Consider the following 24,542-nt stretch of genomic DNA (forward strand, 5'->3'; position numbering starts at 1 on the left):
CTCTGGTTCAGATATCTCCGTGCTCTGTGATAGCCACTGCTCACTGCCGTTCATCCATCAGGACTATGTATGGCAAGGCTCCATTTTTTTTTTCTACCTCGTTACTGGGTTTGTTGTCTCTGAGTTTTCTTGTTTCCTTAACTTTCTTCTGATCATGTGTGTTTTCACTATTTAAATACTTCTTTGCTTGGAAGGCAGCTCATCCGTATCTAGTGGGATAGAGGACATGAGGCAAGCCCTGAGCCAATAAAGAGCTGGGGGATTGATCTAGTTTGAATCTAGAATCTTCCCTCAAGGCCCATGTGTTGAAGACTTGGTCTCTGGCTTACTTCTCCCGGAGGTGAGAGAACCTGAAAGAGGTGGGGCCTAGTGAGAAGTCTTCTGTGCCACCACAGACCCAAAGCAACAAGGCCAACCAATTATAGACTAAAACCAGGAACCATGTAAGCTGTTCATTTCAGGGATGAGTTACTGGTGGAAATCTGGACTAACCCAGGGGCAATCTAGGGGATAAGGACACACCGATTTCTGTTTCAAATTTTAACTTGTTTCTCATAAGTTATATTATTAGAAAAGTCTGGAGATCATGAATTTTACCTTGTACAGTTGCCATGATGGTAAAGTGACGTCATGGTTGAAGTGGGTTAGACACTCAGCGGGGATCAATAGGAATCCAAACCAGAAACCAATGCCCTCTGCCTAGTTTGGTGAATTTATTTTTCCCCCAGTATTGGGGACTGAATCAAAATAGGGCCTCAAATATACTAAGTGCTCTACTACTGAGTTACACCTCCATCACCTTTCAATATTTTAGTTTGAACTTTGAACTTGAGCCAAACTTGGCTTCAACTTGCAATTTGTACTGTTTTGGCCTCCTGGATGGTTGGAAATGCTTGGCTTTCGGCGATTTATAAAGTCCAGCGTATGTGCCTGGGATGGCAGAAAAAGCAGGAGGTTCCTAGCCAGTTTCTAGTTTCAGGTCCTGTGAATTTCACTTTCCAAAAACACATCCAGGGAGTGTTTAGCTTTAATTCTGAGAGCATACTGGATTGTAACAGGACCCTCAATATACCATTCCATATTCCACTGGGCTCTTTGCACACAGTATTGCCTTTATCTAGAATATCTTCCTTCCTTGTTCACCAAGGGGAATTTCTGGTCCTTTTCTGGAACACAGGTTAGTCACTACCCCCTCTGTGAGGCTTGTGGTCATTTTCCCTTCACTGTGCTATCTTAGAATCTCACTTACTCCCTTTTCTTTACATTGAAACACTAAGGCATAATGAGGCAAGGACACTGGCTGTGTGGGAATGGTACCAGATAAACATTTGAACAAAGGAAGGCTAAGGCCAGGTCTTTGCTTTGGAGGAACTCCAAGTCCAGTGGAGAGTCAGATTCATTGAGATAAATGTTGTCACCGTTCTTTGCAGGTTTTCTCCAGAATGGCATTTCCGCTGGGCAGTGGTGGCAAACGCCTTTAATCCCAGCACTTGGGAGGCAGAGGTAGGTGGATCTCTGTGAGTTCGAGGCCAGCCTGGTCTACAAAGCGAGTTCCAGGACAGGCTCCAAAGCTACACAGAGAAACCCTGTCTCAAGAAAAAAACAAAACAAAACAAAACAGAATGGCATTTCCTCATCCCTTGATTAAGGACTGGCTTTGAGTCTTGCTTTGCCCAATAGAAAGTGATGGATGAGGGCTGGAGAGATGGCTCAGTGGTTAAGAGCACTGACTGCTCTTCCAGAGGTCCTGAGTTCAATTCCCAGCAACCACATGGTGGCTCACAACCATCCATAAGATCTGTTGCTCTCTTCTGGCGTGCAGGCATATATATGCAGACAGACCACTGTATACATAATAAATAAATCTAAAAAAAAAAAAGTGATGGATGATGGAAATGATGCTGTATAACTTCCAGATTCTGGTTTCAAGAAGCCTTGCAGTTTTGGCCTCTGTCTTAGTAGGACACTACTTAGAATCTGCTAAGAAAAGAAGGTGAGAGGTAGGCTGGAAATGTAGCTCAGTTGCTAGAGTGGTTGCCTAGCATGCATGAGGTCCCGGGTTCAATCCCCATTGAGGAAAGAGAGGGAGGAGAGAGGGAAATGTAGTTGTGGACAGGACAGGAACCAGGGGCAGTATAACTTTGAACATGTGGTGAGGTCAGCTCTGAATGAGCTACATGAACAGGGGGTGGCTAGCCAATGACCATACCTACCACAGACACGTGCACATCCATGTTTATTGCTACATTATTTATAATAACTAGGAAATGGAGACAGCCTAGATGTCCATCAACAAGGATGGATAATGAGGGGCTGGCAGAATGGCTTAGCAGTTAAAAGGAATTATTTTTGCAAAGGACCCAAGTTCAGGTCCCAGCACCTATATGGTGGCTGTAACACTAGTTCCAGGGGATCTGACTCCCTCTTCTGACCTCTGAGGACACCAGGTGTTCACCTGGTACACATACATACATGAAGTCAAAACCATTCATACAGATAAAAATAAATAAATCTAGTGGAGGCAGGCAGATCTCTATGAGTTTGAGGCCAGCCTGATCTACAGAGCTAGATCCAGAACAGCCAGCACTACACAGAGAAACTCTGTCTCAAAAAACCAAAACTAAATAAATATAATTAAAAAAAAAGACTGGATATTGAAAATGTACTATATATACGTGATGGAATTGTGTATATATTTGTGTGTGTGTCTGTGTGTCTGTCTGCCTGTCTGTGGTGTACACACTGTCCTGTGCATGTGTGTGTGTAGGCCAAAGGTAAATGTTGGGTGTCTCTTCTTGCTCTCCATTTTATTTTTTGAGATGGTCCCTCATGGACCGGAAAAGTTCATCTCCAATAGTTGGCTGATAAGCAAGACCTTGGGATCCTCCTGCTTCTGCCCCCGGCACTGGAACTATAGGCACGTGTCTATGCTGTCATGTCTGGCTTTTTACAAGGGTGCTGGGGTCTGACTCAGGTCCTCATGTTTATATAGTAAACTCTTGACTCAGTGAGCCATCCCACCCCCAGCCCTACACAATGGAATTCTATTCCATTGTAGAGAAATAGAGAATCATGAAATTTGCAGGCAAATGGGTGGATCCAGAAAGAATTATATTAAGCACAATAACCCAGACTCAGGAAAACATTCCATGTTCTCTCTTACATGTGGATCTTGGGATGTAATATCCATATGTATATATATAGAGTGTGAGATCCTAGCATGTAATGTCCATATGTATATACAGAGAGTGTGAGATCCTAGCATGTAATGTCCATATGTATATATAGAGAGTGTGAGATCCTAGCATGTAATGTCCATATGTATATATAGAGAGTGTGAGATCCTAGCATGTAATGTCCATATGTATATTTAGAGAGAGTGTGAGATCCTAGCATGTAATGTCCATATGTATATACAGAGAGAGTGAGATCCTAGCATGTAATGTCCATATGTATATTTAGAGAGAGTGTGAGATCCTAGCATGTAATGTCCATATGTATATACAGAGAGTGTGAGATCCTAGCATGTAATGTCCATATGTATGTATATACAGAGAGTGTGAGATCCTAGCATGTAATGTCCATATGTATATACAGAGAGTGTGAGATCCTAGCATGTAATGTCCATATGTATATACAGAGAGTGTGAGATCCTAGCATGTAATGTCCATATGTATATACAGAGAGTGTGAGATCCTAGCATGTAATGTCCATATGTATATACAGAGAGTGTGAGATCCTAGCATGTAATGTCCATATGTATGTATATACAGAGAGTGTGAGATCCTAGCATGTAATGTCCATATGTATATACAGAGAGTGTGAGATCCTAGCATGTAATGTCTATATGTATATACAGAGAGTGTGAGATCCTAGCATGCGTCCCTATGTATACGCAAGAGTGTGGGCATATTTTATGAATCTAGTAAGGAGACTGAAAGGAGGGAAAAGGAGGAACTGAGGAATTCAGGAGACACCAGGACACAGGTGACATAGAGCAGAAAGGAGCTCTGGGGACGGGGTGGAAGGCCATACCAGGGGGACTGGAGAGAAGATGGGGGTGGAGAATCAACATGGTTCATGTGAAATGCTTCATGAAACCAAATGCTAGATACAGTAATTTAAATTTTTAAGAGAGAAAAGGGGGAAATATTAATTTGTGCTATGCCAACAAATTTTGGTATGGTCTGCTAGATATTATTAGCTAATGGATGAATATCTGATCAGGCGATCACAATATAGTTCAACTGTGCCAAAATTCGGGACACATGGGGTCATAAGAAGAGGTAGATGATCTGGGAAGATTTCTCGGAGGGGACAGTGTTTTAGCAGGATGTTGAGGGACAAATAGAAATTTGTGGGGTGAAAGATTTCTGTCAAAAGCAGCTTGTCTATAGAGAGGGCAGGGAGAGAAGGCGTGTTCAGGGAGTAGGTAACTCAGGACGTTGAGGCAGAGGTACTGTGGAAGGGAAGACCAAGAATGAATGTGGGAATACAAGTTGGCTCTAAATCAAAGAATCTTGGTGCTACAAAAGGACCTTGAACTTTATCTAATAAATTACTTAATCTGATTGGTCATTTACGAAAGTACTTGGAAATCCTTCAATTCGGGAGGCTGAGGCAAAGGATTGCATCAAGTGTGAGTCAGCTTGAGTTACAGTGTGAGGCTCTGTACCTCTACCTCCCCCACCAAAAACAAAACAAAACAAAACAAAACAAAAAACCCTGAAATGTTTGTACACAGTAACACATAACTGTAATACTAGCACTTGTGAGGCAGAGGTAGGGGGATCACTGTGAGTTTGGGGCCAGCCTGGGCAACATGGTGAGAACCTATCACAAAATAGGGGAGGCTGTTTTGAGTCTAGAATGGGGTAGAATCAGAGTCTGAGGGGTACCCGAATGTGTTCCAGAAGTTTCCATACATCTCTAAGTCAGTTGCAAATAAATACCAGCTAAGAATGTGTGGGCATATTCTTTTTTTTTTTTTTTTTTTTTTTTTTCCGAGACAGGGTTTCTCTGTGTAGCTTTGCGCCTTTCCTGGAACTCACTTGGTAGCCCAGGCTGGCCTCGATCTCACAGAGATCCGCCCGGCTCTGCCTCCCGAGTGCTGGGATTAAAGGCATGCGCCACCACCGCCAAGCTATGTGGGCATATTCTTTTAGGCAAGAGGCTTTCCTCATATGCTTCAGAGAATAAAAGAAACACATTCTGAGGAGAGGAATGGGGGTCAGGTGGTCTTTTTTTTTCCTCTTTAGCAGGTGTTGAGGCTGCAGTGAGCAGGGGGTAGAGGGTGGGTCTCGGAGGGCGGGCCTCTCTCTGCCTATCCTTTGGAAGGGAACTCTGTGGGACAGAGTCTTATCTCCTTACACCAAAGGTCTCTAGAGTCAGGTCACCTCCAGCCAGGTTGTCTTATTAGTGCAGTGTCCAGGGCTGACTGGGTCTCTCTGTCTGTCTGTCTGTCTGTCTGTCTGTCTGTCTGTCTCTCTCTCTCTCTCTCTCTCTCTCTCTCTCAGAAAAGGGTTCATGGGGCTAGAGAGATGATGGCTCATTGGTTAAGAGTTCTTCCAGAGGATCCAAGTTCGGTTCCTGGCACCCATCACAACCACCTGTAACTCCACTTGTAGGGAATTCAACACTTCTGGCCTCCATGGGCATCTACACTTGTGTGTGTGTGTGTGTGTGTGTGTGTGTGTGTGTGTGTGTGTGTGTGTGTGTTTCTGAGCCCCCCACCTACACACATACATACTATTTAAAAACAAAACAGCATTCATGGATGCATAGATTTCTCCCTAGCCATGGCACTTTGAGCTATGCATTTTATTTTATTTTATTTTATTTTATTTTTTTTTTTTTTTGGTTTTTTCGAGACAGGGTTTCTCTGTGTAGCTTTGCGCCTTTCCTGGAACTCACTTGGTAGCCCAGGCTGGCCTCGAACTCACAAAGATCCGCCTGGCTCTGCCTCCCGAGTGCTGGGATTAAAGGCGTGCGCCACCACCGCCCGGCCGCATTTTATTTTTTAAATAATTAAAAAAATACTATTCTTTTTTATGTGTATTGGTGTTTTACTTGTATGTGTAGTGCCCACGGAGGCCAGAGAGGATGTTGGATCCCTTGGGACTGGGGTTCTAGATGGTTATGAGCCCAGGGTCCTCTGGAAGTGCTCTTGACCACTGAGCCAACTCTCGGGCCCCTTGGGCTATGCATTTTAACCCTACACTGAGGAGAGGCCAGTGGCCTGGGGGGGTCTAGCCTACTCTTAGGCCTAGAAAATTTTGTCTTCTTTTCCTAAATGGTGCTGGGATTGGTCCATGCTAGGCAAGTGCTCTCTCCGGGAGTCACATCCCAGTGCCTTGCTGTACTTGGCACCCCACTCGGAAAGCTTGGCATCCTGATGCCAGGCTGCCGGCTGGGAGGAAAGGGTTCCTGAGAAACACCTTTCTTCAGTTCCAGCCAAGGTTCCCTGGACGCTGACAGATTCCCTGGCTGTCCATCCAGGTTACTAGCATGCTTGCTCTGCCTTTCCACATCAGGTCAGAGTCCTTTGCCCTTTCCAGCCGGGGCTCCCTGGAAAGCCCTGCTGCCATGGAAACAACTGGTCCTTGGAGCAGGATCGTGTTTTCTGCCATCTGAGTGTGTTCTCAACAGCAGGGCTCCAGCTCCCAGACGCGGGCCCCTGGAGGAAGGTCGTTCTCCTTTCTACCTCAGAGAAAGCGCATCGAAAGTTCCACTGCTGCCCTCGGGTCCTCTCCCTGCCCTCATCTCTTAGGACTTATCTCCTTGCTCTTTGACTATGACACCCGTAAGCAGTATCTGCTTGCTTCTCCCTGATCTCGAGGTTTGGCATGCTTGTTTGGCTCCAGGGGTCTGGCTTTTGAGGTCAGAAATCTCTGGTGATTCTGGACTACACTTCTAGGCCCTCTTATAAGACAAGAATCCCATAAGCCACTCCCTGAGAGATAGGATAACTCAAAAGTGCTCAAAACCAGCAGAGCCCCAAAGAACTTGACATCTCACCCTAAAATCCATCTGCGTGATAAGGCCCATTCCCTGACACCTGTGCTTTCTAAGTTCACTTGGGCCACTGGATATAAAGGGCACCAAACACAGCTCCGGCCTCGTCAGGAGGAGCTGGCACCATGCATGGGTCGGACTCTCTCCCCCAGGGGAGATTCCTCCTGGCTCCTGCCACCCCCTCCTCACCTGGTATCTGTCGGAGTGGTGCAGGTCATCGGTGGTCGAAGAGTGTGGTGATGCCGTCGGAGAGTCTCCTTCCCTCTTGATGGAAGCAGACAACAGGAGGGACTGGAAGAAGAAAAGGACACATGGCCCCAGGCCAAGTGAGACCAACGTTCAGTGCCCAGGAGCTCCCTGTCCTCTGGGAGTTTTAGCAGTGAGACAGAGGGAGGCCCAGGGATGGAGGACTATGAAACTCTGAACTGATGAGGTCAACACAGAAGTCCAGCTTTGAGAGAGGATGGATGGTTTTAGTTCTACATATAGACCCTTGCTTGCGGATTTTGTTTGCGACAATGTCTCACTCTTAGCCCAGGCTGGCCTGGACCTCCCAATGGCCCTCTTATCACGGGCCCCAGGGTGCTGAGGATGCAAGCATGACCCACAGCACTAGCTAGAGCATTGTTCCCGCTAAGCTCTAAGTAGGGAGGGACCACTGACCCGCCCTCGGCAGACTGAACTAGACGTGCTTTCTTTTCTTCTTTCCAGAACACAGACTCTGGGACCCATGTGAAGGGCTGGGGGTAAAGCCACATACCTGCCACCTTGCCTGCCCCTAATACAGGCTGATGGCAGCCCCACTATGGAGACAGTAAATTAAATAGTATGTATGAGTTTCCAGCATGTAGCCAGGGATGTACGCTGGGTGCATTTAGCCCTGCGCTGTGGTGATGACCCCAGCAAAAACCCCAGCAAAACTAATCCCCCTCCGTCAATCTCGGGTGGCCTCTTCTACATACGCCTGCAGTTTAGATTAATAAACTGTCTGCTTCAAATTGTGTGCGAGCACCACAATTCTAAATACCACATGGCATGTTCAGCCCAAGAGCCAGCTCTTGCCAAGGCCTGTTCAGCTGCGAATGGGGTGCTCAGAGGCCTGAAAAATAATCCATGCTCCCTCCCTTCTTCAGCTTGCACAGCTCTGAGCCGGAAGCACACAATTCCCTAGAAGCCCTCCCCAGCTTTGAAAACTATGCCAAATCACCAGTGACAGCCCAAAGAAAGCAATTTGGGGAAGATGGAGCGGCCATTTATCCTTCATCTCTGACTGAACCTTAGGATGTGACCCGCATGCGGTGGCCGTGCTGTACATCCTTGGCTAAGGGCCCTGGAAGTGAGGGGGTCTGGTCCCAGCTGCTGATGTGCCAGGGTACCCTGAAGTGTCCAAGGTCCAGGAGCGGGAGGAGGGAGGAGGCTGCAGAGGGCCTGGAATGGGATTGCCTCCAAATGGGCCTTCTTCACCTACCTAAGCCTGAGGGGAGGCCTGGTGGGTGACAGCCCCAGCCAGAAAGATGTCAGGCAATGTTCCTCTCCAATCCCAAGGAAGATGTTGAGGAGAGAGAACAGTGTGTCACAGTGTGTGGACCCCCCAACAGTAACAAAGCTCTCCTCTGTCTGCCTCTGTCTCTCTCTGGGTTAGAAGCCCTGAGAGGCCTCCGCATTACACCTGGGGCAAGCGGAATAAAAAAAGGTCACTGGCGCTTTTTAAACATGGACCAAAAAGCAGTAAAATGTGTTTTGAAAAAAAAAATCCTGGCATTAAATCATGACTTTTTGCCTGGCTCTTCGCCTCATTAAAAGTGGCCTTTTGGAAGGTAAAATTATCATTGTAAGCGATAAGATCTTTAAGAAAATAATTCACGGCTTCTTCACCCTTTAATATGATAGCCGCCACCGGCTAATTTTTTTCTTAATGGCAACGAGGCCATCAATCTTGTCTAAGGGCCCCTCGCCCTCTCCTCTTTCTCCCTCCCTCCCTCCCTCCCTGTCTGCTCAGATGCTCATTTCAACCGTCTGCTTTCTACCTCTTTCTCCTATGACCTGCTTCCCTAAAGCTGAGGTCAAGACCAAGGAGAAGCCAGCTTGACTGATCAGTTTTGGGGAGTTTATCTGGGAATAGGTGGGCAGTGGTCCCTTTTCTCTGCCTCTAGTGATCAGTATGCCAGTGTCCCAGGTTGCAGGACGTGTCTGTGCTTAAGACTTCCTGGGTATACATTCTGACCTACGGGTCACATATGTGAGAGGTAAGTATGGATGAAGAGCGTGTCTGCCAGGGCCGGCCCTGAGAACACTAGCCCTTCTGGTTCCAATGTCTCGGCCTGCCACTCACACTCAGGTAGTGGCTGAACTAGAAGCTTGGCCATGACCTTCAGTTACTCCACCATTAAACATGGCAGTCTGGGCCAACAGGCCGGTGTGGCTTCTTGCTTCCTCCAGTCCCCAGCTGCCTGGTTCCTCTGTCCCTTTCTATTCCAGGCCTTGGCCATGGTCTGCACCAATCCCAGGCTGGCCTGGGTTCTCTGTTCCTCCTTTTGCAGTTGGCTGTGGCTTAGCAAGTTTTGAATGAGGGCGAATAGCCGACCTCCTCTCCTTCTCAAGGCCCAAGGGATGGCTGGCCAAAGTCATGGAGGGGATACTTGTCATTGGCTCCTTTTCCCAAAATTACCCTCTCAGAGGTCACTGGTGATTTTAGGCCTTTCAAATATATGGACCACTTCATGCTTCTTTCTTCACTGGACCCCTGACCACCCAGACATTTTGTGACACTTTTTCTTTATTTCTTTATTTATTTATTTAGACTTTTCGAGACAGGGTTTCTTTGTATAGTTTTGGTGCCTGTCCTAGATTTTGCTTTGTAGACCAGGCTGGCCTCAAACTCACAGAGATCTGCTTGGCTCTGCCTCTCGAGTGCTGGGATTAAAGGCATTCACCACCACTGCCCGGCTACCACCCAGTCATTTTGAAACTGTTTTTCTTTAGGGAACTGGGAGACATGTTCTCCTGTGACCCTCCTAATACCCTCACTTTATCTTGACCCAAAGTATAGGGGTCCCTGAGGGCTTCTTCTTTGGGCATTTGTTAACTTCCCTACACTCCCACTGACTGAATAAATCCATTCCCTAAGGTTCAACACCTGCTTCTCAGTCACCATGACACACCCAGGGGAAGAGCATGAGAACTTCAGAGAAAGAGGGCAGAGAACTTCCACAGAGGGATGAGGTCGGGTATTCAGTGAGTACCTCTTCCTCTCCTTGTCTCCATTCCCTCACAATCATCACCTTGGGGGAAACACTACCATCTGCTCCCTAAGGGCAGTCATGTTCCGTGGGCCAAGAGATACTCGCTCTCCATCTTTCTCCATCTGATGCACTCAAGTTTCTCTCACAGTTTCTGTTCAGAGGGGCCAACTCTTTCCTCAATGGACCCAGCCTCTTCTGTGTTTCTTTATAATGCACACCCCCCCCCACCTCCACACACACAGAGGAGCGGCAGGTCTGGCTTCTATCTGTACCGAATTTCTATACCTTCCTCCCCGGTTGCAGCTCACCTCCCTCTTTGGAGTCTCCCCAGCTTCAGTGTCTGTCTTGCCCACACCTCAGCCCACTTTTGACTCTCACCCCTCTCCTAGCTAGGACAAGAGGAAACTGGGAGATCTTCTACACAGATGGATTCTGCAACCCCAGGCACACCCCCAACACACCAAGCAGCCCCAGGCATCAGGTTGCCGATCAAATGCCGGAGGCAGTTTGGACTCCACGGGGAAGGCCTTTCTCTCAGGAGGGGCCACATCTCGGAAGGCTTAGGTTGGAATGAGCAGGAGGAAAAACGTAATTGGCCACCTACCTTGGGGGTGCCTGGAGCCATGGCATCCTTCAGAAGGGAATTTTTGCTGCCAAGAAAGAAAAGAACAGGGTGACCATTCCACCTGGTGCCCAGGTCACGTGAACAAGGGTAGATTAACAAGATAATCCCAAGAGAAGACATGGCAGGCCTGGCATAGTCCAGGCAGCCAAGCCCAGCTCCACCCAGGACACTCCACCCAGCGGCGCAGGACCTAGCTCCGCTTCTGCCCGGTGCCAAGAAGCATGCTGGCCCCTGGGAGGGGACACAGGCACCAGGCAGAGTATGGAAGCCAGGGGCTTTACCTAGAATCAGGCCTGAAGCTTCTGTCTGTCCTGGAGGCGCCCTCCCTACCACTCCCTATTCTTAGCCTGCTCTGAGTTCCTACGGGATTGGGGTGATGGGGCTGACACGACTCTTGTCAATTCTTCCTCCAACACGCTGCAAACTGTGTTAGGCTAGGAATGATCTCCCCCTGATTCAATTTGTCAGCCCCGGGCCCTCCGGCATCGGGCAGCAGGCAGGAGGGAGCTGGGCCCTGAAATATGGTGGGCAGTTCAGAGCAGGCGGGGGCTGGGGTGGGAGGTGATGGATGGGTTGTGGGGGAGGCAAGGACTGTGTTTAATAACAAAATTGGTATGCAAGGCCACATCCCACGCTAAGCATGAGTGATCCAGAGCCACAGAGTATTACAAATCCCGCTAAACAGATGCTGACAATGGAACAAGACGTATCAAATCAGATCCACTTCAGAAACATTAATATCCCTGTTCCTGTCCCCGCCTGCCTGCTGCCCCCACTATTCCGCTGCATTGTGCTCGCACACTGGCGAGCATGCATGCACGGATGCACATGCATACACATCAATACATACATACGGAGGGGTTGTTGATACATGCACAGCCCGTTTTCATAGGAGAGCCGCACAGACACACATACAAAGCACCCATGTAGAGTACATCCTCTGACACAGCCAGAAAGCACGAAAGGACACAAATACATTGAAAGGAAAATACATGGGGCGTGTGTGGACTTAGTGAGTGCATACATAGGGAACACCTGCAGACGTATTTGGGCACTCATTGGACCAAACAGAGAAATGCATGATGTGTAAGCAAAAGCGTAGGAAGACATGGCTGAGGTAGTGACTTTCAGTGGAACGAGGGGTGTGTGCCCACCCAGGGGACACTTGCAATGTCTGAATATCCATATACCGACATACAGACACACACACATATGCACCTATTGTATGCTAGGCAAATGCTCCACCACTGAGCTACATTCTAAGCCCCTGGCGATAGTTCTGATTGATTTCTGATTGTTCAAACTTGGGTGTGGAAATGGGGTTGCTACTGGCATCTAGTGGGTAGATGGTGTTTAACAACCTGTACTATCCCAGACAGCCCCCTCACAAAAGAATTATTGGACCCAAAATGTCAATAGTGCTGAGGTTGAGAAGCCCTAGTCTCAAGGCAGATACACAGACTATCATTCTACCAACAGGCACATAGATGCAGGCAGTCACACCCGGAGACTCAGACATGCATACAGATGCACAAGGCCACAGGGTCACTCCCAGAGACATGGCCATAAAGACAAATGCTCAACAGCCATGCAGACTGGATGAAGAGCTGCTCATGTACACAAGTCCACATAAACACATGCAGAGATGGAAACAGCACTATAAAGCACGGAGACACTTAGGCACATGCATACCTACAGATAAAGACACTTAGGGGAACACACACACACACACACACACACACACACACACACACACACACACACGCAGCACACAACAGTGCAGAGGCCATCCGTCTCCACAGCAGGAGAAGGCCCATGTCTGAGTATCAGATTAGAGATAGCAGTCTGGCCACACAGCAGGAACAACACAGAACAGGAAGGACTGCTACAAAGGTTTCTAGTCAATTACAGGTTGTTCCTTGCTGGTCTGCGCCCAGCCAGAATGTAGGCAGTGGGCATACAGAGGGGAAGCTGAGCTGCCCTTGAGGAGTAACCAGTTTGTTAATTCACAACTTTTCTCATTTCTTAACTTCTTCACCCACTCAGTGAACAAATGAGAGCATCACGATTCTGCCTACAAAGAGAGCTACCTGCTATCTACATTGTTGGCATACTTGACCCTAGACTGGGCTACGGCTATTCTCTATTATGGCTGTGTTAGGTGAGGTCAGAAAATGAAGAAATAAAGAGTTACTGTGTACCCACTGTAAGTGACAGAGACAGGCCTTGTGTGGGTGAGATTTCACTGAGTTTCTACCAAAACTTTACAAAGTTGACTAACAGACTGAGTGACGCCTCTGTGGTCATTCAGTCCTTGGAGGGCTTGGAATTTGAGTTTTTAATGCTGCCTCTCTAAAGTTACGTAGGACGTGGGTGCCAGTGCAGAACACTGCATTTCTTTTCGTCTCTGCCTGCTGTGCAACTTTGGGCAGGGTCTTGCTGATCCTGTGCACACCCACTTTACTGGTAAGTAGAATGGGGTCAGGATGTCCAGCCTGTGCTCTGGCAACCCCATCTTTCCATTTTTCTAAGCACAGCTCTTCCCTTTGCTTGCACGTGGCCAGTGCGGCCTCGGACGCCTTCCCTTGCTCTGAGCAATAGGCGCCCACCACCCTTCCCTTCAATCAGCCCTTTCAGCTCTAAGTTTTCTCGGTTTCCCGGAGAGCCTGGTGAGTGGCTTGACTTGGAGAAGAGAGGTCTAAGTCCTCCGCTTGTAGGCAGCCTGGCTCCCGCCCAGCCCAGCAGCTCTGCCTCCCGTCCCTCCCTGTTTCCACAGCCCGCCCCTAACAATTTTCCTCCTTGCTCAGTCACTCGCTGCTTAGTGATCCATGGGTTTTAAATTATAACTGGGACCCAGGAAACGCGTTCCTAAGTACAATATTCATGGGCTGGGCTGACACTTTTAATTAAGGTGATTTACACTGAATTATCCTTGGAAATAAAGAAATGGTGCACTGCCCGGGAATAAACCATCATCACCAGCCGCCTTTGTAAGTTACACTTCGTTTTAATCTATTTGGGGAATTGTTTATCTAGTTCATTACCCAACCAAACACCGAGGCCGGCCTTAAATAAGGCTTAAGTAGGGGTGGGGGCACTACCATCGTTACATCCCGCCTCTCCTTCAGAGCTACCCAGTCTCCCTTTAGATTTTTTTTTTCCAGCCCTTTAAAGGTGCTTCCCAGAGGAGGCTGTTTCCCAGCCCAGAGGCCAGCTCTTACAGAGATCTCAGAGCTCAGGTGCCACCAGCCAAGCCTCACTTTCTGCTCTGTGAATGCTCCACGCCCACGGCTGTTTCTTCTTAACGGGTGGAAACTCCAGCCTAGGGGCCACAGAGGGGTCTCAGAGGCAACCCCCTGCAGTCTTCAGGCCCATCGATGTCCTTGACTGTCTCTCTGTATATACGTTATCTAGTCCCCAGCCCAACAGCATGCCAGCGGCATCTGGGCCTCAGCTTACCCAGAGCCCTACCTGTTGCTTCCTCTCTCTGTGGACATTTCCTCTACCACACTCCCAACCATCCGAATCAGAGTGTTTTCGCCAAGTGAGGACCCTACCTAAGTCCCTCGGCTCCTCCTTCTTCTGCCCCCACCCTCCGGTCATTGTCCTAGGGCAGCCTCATCTTGCGACTAAGGGAGCCCTTGTGAAGGTTCTAGAAGGGAAAGACAGGATCGGGTGAGGGGAGGGAGGGGTATGGGTGTAACTTGGAAAAGCCTAGTGTGGAGCAGGTGGGAACTTTGACTGTGACTTGGTGGCTCCTGGCACCTGGGGATGTTCTCTCTGGGAAGGTGGTTCTTTCAGGGTGTGTGTGTGTGTACGCTGAGCTGTGTGGGAATGAGGTGTGTGTGCACGCATACATGTGTGTCAAGCCAGTGTTTGTGAAAACCTCCTTGGCTGAGGAGCTGGTAGGTCCTTGCTTCTTTTGTGAGCCCCCAGGTGTAGAAAGGCATAGGACCTGCTCTGGGTCGCTGGGCAGTCGAAGGCAGAAGAGGTCCGTCTGGAAAGTTCCAGAAGTAGAACCCCCTGGGAGGTGAGCCAGGCAGCAGCACCCCCAGGCTCAGGTAGGTTGAGGAAGGAACAGAGATGGCAAAGGAGGCCAAGGCAGGGTGATAGGACGAAAGGGGGGCTGGTTGAGAGAAGAGGGGAGGAACCATCTAAGGAAACAAAGGGAGAGGAGCCAAAGGGGACAGGAATAAGGCCAGGAGGAAGCCGGAGAGCTGGGGAGGAAGACTTGACCACAGGTCGTGAATGGGGGAGGCCTCCGGAGGGACTCAGTTTCCCGGTCGGTCCGTAAACCGGTCCATGTGTTTAGGATACTGATGATGGGGAGGAGGAAGGTGGATGGGGTGGATCTCAGGAGCCCGGGTGCCGCTGTCTTTTCCCAACCTCCTTTGCCCCTCCTCGGGCTCGCCCCAGAACCAGCAGGGGGCGGGGCAAGGGCAGCCAGGCTGAGGACCCTCCGCCCGCGCTGCCCGTCAGCCCTGAGGGAGCTGACACGCTCCTTGGGAATTTATCACGCACCCAATTACAATGTTAATTGGCAAGTTCCTGAAATCAATTAATTCGCAAATTTTTTCCAATTAAAAATCCAGATAAATCACAAGGGCGGCGGCGGGGCTGGTCCAGCCCGCAGTCCGGTGGGCGCAGCGGCCGCGGGGAGGGGGCGCGCGTTGGGGAGGGGGCGGCGGGGGCCGCGGGTGCGGCTGCCCTTGAACGCCTTTGCCGGCCGGTCCGACTGTCAGCGCGCCGGGCGCGGCGGGGCCGAGACAGATAAAACCATCGACCCGTCGCCGCCAGCGCTTCGGCTTTATCGATCCGACGGGAATTTCACTTGCTGTGCAGATCCCGCTGTCCGGCTGTCAGACACCCGGTGGGGAGGAGGGCGTGCCAGGGGCGCAGGGCGTGCATGTGCTGAGGGCGGCGTGGGCATTAAGGGGGTGCAGGGATGGGGCCCGGACGTGAGCCGCCAGCCGCCAGGTGTGGGTGCTCTGAGAAACGTGGATGATGAGGGATTTATGCCGGGTCACGAGCTGGGAGTGGGAGATGCCCTGGGCGGTGCGAGCTTGGGGGACACTCGCCGAGGAGGCAAAAAGAGCTGTTTTTTTAAAGGGGGAGCACACCGCCCAAATGGGCTCTGCAGGTTCTTGTCTTTTCTGTTCCTGGTTGAGGAGCCCTGTATTACCCAGAACTCCTGGGACAGCCTGCAGGATGTTTCACTTTCTGCCCCTAGCAGGTCAGTCCCAGGTGTGTGATTGACGGGGGAGGGGAGGCGAAGAGCAGGGCACTGGTGTCAAGACTGCTTGAGAACAAATCTTATCTATACTGCTAAGTGAGAAACCTTAGGGCAGTCACTTAACATGTTTGTGCCTCAGTTTCCTGAGCTGTAAAATGGGAGTAATATCTATACAGTCATACACCACAATTAGCAACAGGCTGGCTACACATCTGAAAGTGGTCTCGTGAGGTAACGTTACCTAGTGACAGTGTCATTTGTATAAGTACACTCTATGGTGTTCACGACAAGAAAATGCCTAAGGATGTATTTCTCAGAACCTATACCCATCATTAAGCAATGCATGACCGTATCACCTACCTCAGAGTAAAGAATAAATAAAGCGCTTGCCAGATAGTGAATGTTCCACGAGGTTCATTGTTATTACTGTAGTACAGCTTCTGTGGGGCTTTTAAAGTGCGCCCACAGATTCTTTTGATACTTTTGTCTTTAAGAATGAGAGCTTTTAGAGCATAAGTCTCCTCCCTTGAGTATGGGGCTGGCTTGGGCTGTTAAAGGCTAGGCTTATGGGCTGGGCTTGGTGATTCCCTCCCTCCCTCCTTCCTTTCTTTCTTCTTTCCTTCCTTCCTTCCTTCCTTCCTCCCTCCCTCCCTCCCTCCCTCTCTTGTTCCTCTCTCCACCCATTCCTTCCTGCCTCTCTCCCTCTCTGCCTTTCTTTCTTCCTTTCTAGAGATACAGTCTCACTGTGTAGTTCAGGCTGACCTCAAATTCCCGGTACTCCCACCTGGGTCTCTGGAATTACAGGTACAAACTGCCACACCCAGCAATGACCTGGGGATAGAATAGTCTAGGGTGGATGTTCTAGGGGAAGGCGTTGTGGCTTCCCATAGTCTCTTTCTTGGTTCGAATGCTTGTGGGCAGTCAGCTGCCTTATTGGTGGGAAGCTCAAGGCAGCCTTTGGAGCGATGCTGAAGAACTGAGGTTTCTCTGCTGACCACCCACAGAAGTGAGCCATCTTGGAAACATCCTTCAATCCTAGTCAGACCTTCAGGTGACTGTAGCCTCAGGAGAGAAACAGCTAGTGGCCATAGCTACCCATGATCACATAACTCTGCTGCTCTGAAGCTGATGATCCACAGAAACTGAGGGCAACTTTGTGGAGTTAGTGTCTCCTTCTACCTTTGCTGGGTCCTGGGGAGTGGAACTCTAGTCCCACAGCTTGTGTGGTGAAAACCTTCCCCTGCTGAGCCTTCTCACTGGTCCTAAACCATTACGTTTGGGGGTAATTTGTAACAGCCAATACTAGTTCTTCTTCCCTTAGGAAGCCTTCTTTGCTCTCCCGTGGGTCTGATGCCTCACACAGCTCTCTGGCTCCTCCCATGTAGCAGCCACTATCCCTCAGGGCTCATGGTTCACACCCTCCCTCAATCCTTCCTCACTCTGAGCTGTCCAGGACAGAGGCCATTTTGGGCCCCCTGCACCTTGCATCGTTCGGGTCTAATGACTTGAAATGAGAATGGGCCAGGGATAAAGCAGGCAGTTCACAGTGTGGCACACCTGGTTCCCAAGCCCTAGCTCCACCCCGTGTGCTCTTGTATAATCTGATCTGGCCACTCCCCCCACCAGAAGAGGATGCATGTTCTCTCACCTTGCATCTGAGTGGGTTCACAACGCCTTGATCAATAAAGTACTGGAAGTGACATTAAATGACCTCCAAGGCTTTGGAGGTTTGAAAAGGTGACTCTGGCTGGGATGTAACTCAGTGGTAGAGAAAGGCCCTGAGTTTGATCTCAAGCAGCACTCTCCCACCTCGGTGTTCTGTCTTGTTGGCTAGAACATTTTGTTTTGGAGACCTAAACTGCCATGTAAGAAGTCTGAGTGCCCCAAAGCTACTGAGTGATGGGGAGGCCCAGGCCACATAGAGAGAGCACATGCAAGAGTCCATCACCAGACAGACATGTGAGTGAAGAACCTCTAGATGGTCCCAGCTCCTGGCTGAGCATCCAACGTCAGGAGCAGACACAGCTGACCCCGCTGTGCCCTGCCTGAATTCCTGACCCCAAAGATCCTTTGAACAAAATGGAACAGGTGCTTCATACTGCTCAGATCAGAGCTCATTAGTTACTTCCTCATCTGCCCCCCTAGATAATCTGGCTCCTCCCCAAGGACCTTGGGAAGGTTCAGCCCAGTCCTTCAGGCAAGGACAGAGGAGATCTGGGAGTGAGCTAGGGTCGGAACACACTTGAGTGCGTTCCCAAGATTGCTACCTCTCGGTCCTTGAGATTTATGGAGAAGGTGCTGCTTTCTCCCCCGAATAACAGGGCCAGGCTGGACTTCCGATAGAGCTGCCAGACCAGGTAGCCACTTTTATCCTGCCCCAAGGCCCCACATGGTAGTTCTGGGCTTTCAACAGTGCCTGGCTCCCTGTCTAGCTTCCCTTACTCTGAGGCTGGAATCTGAGGATTCACTTTCCTGGACACACTGCCCCCCAGTAAAGCAAGAAGAAAAACATCTGCAAACACAGAAAGGTCACAAGGACCTGCTTCCCTACCCTCCCCCCAGGCTCACATGAGACCTAGCAGCTAGCAGAGTGGAATCCCAGCAGGCAGACCCCGTGTAGGTGGCTTACCTGGTAGGCAGTTGGGCCAGCTGCTCCAGTTCCTGCTCCATATGTTCCTGCAACTCGCTGGGCCTCAGCAGGACTTGGCAGATGGGGCAGATCGGGGCTTGGCTGTCGAACAAGGCTACTGCTTTCTTCTTACCTGGCCAGGGAAGGAGAACAGACACTTAGCGCAGAGGTAGTCTCTAGAAGGAAACCCAGAGTCCCGGGCCTTCAGCCCATGCCTACTGTTGCTTTCTAGAGATTCTGGACCTAGAAGAGGGGTGAGATGTATATTGGGAGCTTCAGAGGCCATGGCCATAAATGACGTCTTCTCAACCGGCTGCCCCTCTTGGGAATCTGATGGGACACAATCCATGCTCTGTGCAAACCAACCTTGATCACTCCATTTCACACATGTTTAATCATACCATCCCCCAGAATGTTGAGTTCTCCTTGTCTCTCCTTTCCTCATTGCTCTCATATTCCTAGATTTAGGGAAGGAAGAGAAGATAAAGGAGGGTTCATTCCTGTAGTCACTTGGCAAACATTCCCTTTTTTCTTTTTGTTTTTTTGAGACAGGGTTTCTCAGTATGACAGTCTTGGCTGTCATGGAACTCACTCTTGAGAGCAGACTGGCCTCGAACTCATAGAGATCTGCCTGCCTCTGCCTCCCAAGTGCTGGGAGTAAAGATGTGCACCACCATGCCCGGCCCTTCCCTTGTTTTTTCCTGACCCAGGACCCTGCAAGGCAGGAAGTAGGTGGGTCATCTCAGCATGGAGTTCATTTCCTCTCCTCTCTCCACTTGTCCCCAAGATTATGTCTTGACCTTCTGTTCTCTTCCTTCTGTGTGTTGGGTGAGCCTGCTCCTGTAGCCTGCATCCTCTGTACCTCTACCTGGCATTCCTGGGTGCTGCTATCATCCAAAGGACATCACCAATACCTGAGCATCTCCTAAGAATTTAAAACTCAACAACTCAAATTTGAGGTCTTCTACCACTCCTTACACACAGAAGTGCTTCTCCTGCAGCTGTGCCTGTCTCTGGTAGGACACCTGGTACCGAGTCCCTGGTTCCAGGATTCTTAGCCTTACAGTGTGTTCCCTTCCTGGCCCTACCTACCAAGTCTTGTCCATTATCTTATACCTGTTTTTTAAAATACCTGAGCTGGGTGTGGTGATGCACACCTTTGCTCCCAGCTGTGAGGCAGAGGCAGGTGGATCTTTGAGTTCAAGGCCAGCCTGGGCTAAAAATCAGTTCTAGGACACGGCTACATAAAGAAAACTGTCTCAAAATAAAATAGACTAAAATAGAAGTATTTGTACGAGTATATGTATGAGTGTATGAGTGTGTGCACGCACGTGCGTACCAGAGGGCACATGTGGAGGCTGGAGACAACTGTAGGAATTGCACTTTTTGAGGCAGGGTCTTTCTTCTTCTTTAAACATTCCACCTTTTTTTTTTTTTTGGTTTGTTTTTTGAGACAGGGTTTATCTGTGTAGCTTTGCGCCTTTCCTGGAACTCACTTGGTAGTCCAGGCTGGCCTCGAACTCACAATGATCCACCTGGCACTGCCTCCCGAGTGCTGGGATTAAAGGCGTGCGCCACCACCGCCAGCTAAACATTCCACCTTTTTTATTTTGCTTTGTTCAAGATTATTAGATGTTGAGTGCTTTCACATGTATGTATGTGCACCACATGTGTGTCTAACACCCACCCAGGTCGAAGAGTGTTGGATCCCCTGGAACTGGAGTTAGAGATGACTTGTAAGTTGCTGTGTGGATGCTGGGAATTGAACCTGGGTCCTTTGCAAGATCAAGTGTTCTTAACCTCTGAGCCATCTCTCCAGCCACGAGGGTCTCTCTTGTTTCTACTGTGTGGCATATTCCAGGCTATCTGGCTCCCAAGACTCCAGGTAATTCTCTCATTTTTCCCTCCCATCTTGCTGAAGGAATGCTGAGATTACAGAGGTGAGCCACTACATTTTTACATATGTTCCAGGAACTGAACTCAAGTCCTGAGGCTTGTATGGCAAGAACTTTTACCTACTGAGAAATCTCATTGGCCCTTCTTCTATATCCTTGAAATTCACATTCTCTCTATCGAGGTCTCACCACTTAAAACATTTTTTTGATATTTTATTAATTTTTATTTTGTGTGTTTGTGTGTGTCAGTATTGACCTTGCCGTGTATCTGTACTATATGTGTGCAGTTCCCTCAGAGGCCAGAAGAGGGCAACACATATCCTGAGACTGGAATTACAGATGGTTGCAGTACTTGTATGGGGGTTGAGCCATCTATCCAGTCCCAGCAGGTCTCATTTCCTCTGCTGGATAACCTCACAGGTCTCTTGTCAATCTCACTGATTCTGAGTTTTCTCTTTCTAGAATGTCCTTCAGGTTGGTTGTGATGGCGGAATGCCTGTAATCCCAGCACTGAGCGGTCAAGGCAGAAGGACTGCTGTGAGGTTAAGGCCGACCTGAACCACATAGTGAGTTACGGGCCAGCCTGGGCTATAAAGTGAAACTCTGGCTAAAAAAAAAAAAAAAACATGCCGGGTGGTAGTGGCACACACCTTTAATCCCAGCACTTTGGGAGGCAGAGGCAGGTGGATCTCTGAGTTCGAGGCCAGTTTGGTTTACAGAGCAAGTTCCAGGACAGCCAGGGCTACACAGAGAAACCCTGTCTCAAAAAACCAGAAACAAAACCAACCAACCAACCAACCAACCAACATTTCTCCAATATGTATGCTCATGGAGAGCTGGCTGGGAGCTGGAATTCTATTTCCTGTCTGGCACTTAGAGTGGCCAGAACAAACCATTCTAGGAAGGATCCTCTGGATGGCTTTGTTGATCCTCCTTTTGACTCGAGAGTCCCTTCTTTTTTCCCATCCAGTGCTCCCCAGTCTGCTTACAGGCATGGTGTTGAGGAACTCTAGCCATTCAGAAATATTACTAGCTCTAACTGGTAATGGAGGCCATGGCTGTAGGAAAACATTAGTGTGTAGTACTAGAGACAGAACCAGGGCTTTGCAGATACTAGGCAAGTGCTCTTCCAGTAAAGCACATCCCAGCCCCTGCCGCAAAGGCTTCCTTAGCTTGAGTCTATATAATCTACCTTGCTCTTCCCTCTGCTACCTGCAGAAGGTCAGTCACTTTCAGACAGATAAAGACCATGTCAGTGATGACTAGGGGACATAGGTGAATAGGGTTGCCAGATTAAATAAGGAAGGTCCAGTGAAATTTTATTTTAGATACACAATGAGTTCTTGAAAAAAGTATAATTATGTCCCAAATATTGCAAGGAATATATTGATACTAGATATCATTGATTTTTTTCCAAAATTAAGTTTACCTGGATGTCTTATATTTTTTTATTTGCTAAATCTAGCAACACTATGCCTGAGGGAATGAACAGGTCAGACTGAGTGTGAGAAGCTACGTCCCTTTGACACAGACTGAGGAGGATTACAGCTCCCTGGATGCCTGGATTGAGTCATCTGCAGACTCTAAGGACAGAGCAATTCAGTGTGTGTGTGTGTGTGTGTGTGTGTGTGTGTGTGTGTGTGTGTTCTGGGGAGTGCAAAAAGAGAAGCATTAACCAAAGCCATACACTTGAAACATCATAGCCTTCACTGAGCTGAGCTACCAGCTATAAAGGCTTCTGGTGTGCTGTGATTGGATCAGAAGGGCTCCAGCCTGTGTGGCTAGATCTTTAAGGAAGGGAAGTAGTTCCACCGTTTCCAGTTCCACTGTGTGCCTTGCTAGGTGACATGATGTGCTAGAAGGCCGTGCTGAGTAGAAGGAGCAGATACAGCCCTGCTCTGGGAGGGCTCTGGTCTAAGTTTTGCCTTGGGCAACCTCAGAGGTGGGTGAGGCCCTAGGAATTCTCCAGGCTACTATCTTCTACAGATGGGGAAACTGAGGCTCAGAATTGGATAGGGACTTTGAGCTTGGCTTTTGGTCTAAAGTCTTTATTTATTCAACAAACATTTATAAAACGATTATTCAATTTCAGTACTACTCTAGGGAAAACTGGAACTCAGAAATAAGTAAAACAGTCTTGAGATCACAAGTCAGTGGGTAACGGCAGTAGAGAAAGCCGGGTAGTGTGGGTGAGAGCTGGCAGGGAGGCGGGAGCTGTGAGGGCATTGGGAGAGGGCTGGGGGGTCCACAGGAAAGGGGATGGGTGCCCAACGGGAAGCACAAAGGATGAGAAAGGGAAACAGGCTGTTAAACAGGTCCCTGACAGGATCTGAGGCGTAAGGGGGAGCGGCAAACGAGCAGGCTAGAGGGGGGACCCAGGGCTGGTGGTGTAGAAATGCCAGGGGCTCAACCTCTGGGACTAGGCTAGCAAGTTCGGTTCTTTGGGTTTTCTGGAGTCCAGATCCCGCTCCGAAACTGTGGTTAGAGGTCAGTGTTCTCATCCCCTGGCTGACGTGTGCTTTTCTCAACTTGGCCTCAGTTTCCTTCCCGGGAGCTTTGGACCGTTTTCTTGGCTCCCAGCTTTAGGGCGGACCCTAAAGTCCTGAGCTGGGGTCAGCCTGCAGCCCATGCCCTCTGTCTCCCCTTCCTTCCTCAGAGTTCAGAGTGGCAGGTGTCAGCGTGGCCATGCACGGTGCCCCCCCTCCCCTCCCCCGCTGTGTTCCCTATAATTTTATATTGAGACCTGTGGTCATGACGTGGATTTTACTGCACTAACGACATGGCCTACCCTGGTTTAATGACAAAATCCATACTCTGGCCCTGGGCCTGCTCCTCGTTTGCATAATTCCCAGAATACAGCTCCCTGAAGCTTTTGACCTGGGCCATTACGGTGGCCATAAAATGGGCCATAAAACCACTGGGGATGGCCAAGAGGAGGGGGCCTATGGTCTTGCTGGGGTGGGAATGAAGCCTTCCCCCCCCCACCCCTCCACCTGTCCTAGGCTTAAATGGAGTCATCCTCTGGCTCTTCCCTTCCACGGTTCCCAGAATCTGGGAGTCCATTTCAGGCGATCGAGGCGTGAGGAACCCCTGGACAGGCCTTCCAGAGTTTGTTCATTTGACACAGGGCTCCCTTCTCCAACCCAGCAGGCAGTATCACAGGCAGGTGGCTGCAGCCACCAGAGACAGCCTGTCCGGGGACACTGGCTCCTTGAGAAGCCCTCACTCCAGCCCTTGACAGGGCCCCCCAACAGTCAGGCAAGGCCTTTTGCCACAGGTGGGTCTAGGTTTTCAGGCCTATTTGAATCCTAGCACTCTTCTAGGAGGACTAGCTTCCTGGGAGGTCAAGAGCCAGGCCGAGCACAGTGGGGAGGCGCGGTGAACGCGAGGGATTGGGGACAGGGACTGGGCTGAGCTGTCAGTGCTAAAGATGATGAATGGGGGACGCGAGGCGGGAGGCCCAATGTTATCGGCGGTGGATGGCGGGGCTCGAGCGCTCCCCGCTTCTGCTAATCCCCGGGCGCTGCCTCAGCCCTAGCACTGATAACGAGGAAATGGGGCTGACAACAATTTTTAGCTGAGAGATTCTTCACCAAAATGCCAGGCGGCCGGAGGTCTGACAGCGCCTGATTGAGTGTGTGAGTGTGTGTGGGGGGAAGGCCCGCCGCCCCCTCTCTTCCCATGCAAAGATGGATCGCTCATTCCGCCTCCCGTCCACATTCATTACCGCCTCCCTCCCCGCCACCCCTGCCGCAGCAGGGGCTGCCACCTCCACGTCCCTGCTCGCCATAGGTGTCTTCCAAGCAGGAGGGCGGGGGAGGAAACTGGCTTTCTGACCTAAGCCTTCTTTACACGGGACAACTGGGCAGCGCCTGAGTCAGACGGGTCCCGCTCTGCAGGCTCC

At 49.7% G+C, this 24,542-nt stretch overlaps 1 protein-coding gene across 7 annotated transcripts in view; it reads right to left on the reverse strand.

Annotated features, from left to right (window-relative positions):
• The window catches only part of Rnf220 (ring finger protein 220), a 236,326-nt gene that overhangs the window by 20,477 nt on the left and 191,307 nt on the right, over positions 1-24,542 (reverse strand). For all 7 annotated transcript variants that reach the window (XM_042271697.2, XM_042271695.2, XM_076564869.1 and 4 more), the window contains 3 exons: positions 18,744-18,876; positions 10,861-10,906; positions 7,204-7,305 (listed from right to left, as the gene is read on the reverse strand). In XM_042271697.2, coding sequence (XP_042127631.1) covers positions 7,204-7,305; positions 10,861-10,906; positions 18,744-18,876 — 281 coding nt within the window. The remainder of the gene's footprint in view (positions 1-7,203; positions 7,306-10,860; positions 10,907-18,743; positions 18,877-24,542) is intronic.

This window comes from Peromyscus maniculatus, chromosome 2 (assembly GCF_049852395.1).
Source record: "Peromyscus maniculatus bairdii isolate BWxNUB_F1_BW_parent chromosome 2, HU_Pman_BW_mat_3.1, whole genome shotgun sequence".
NCBI lineage: Eukaryota > Metazoa > Chordata > Mammalia > Rodentia > Cricetidae > Peromyscus > Peromyscus maniculatus.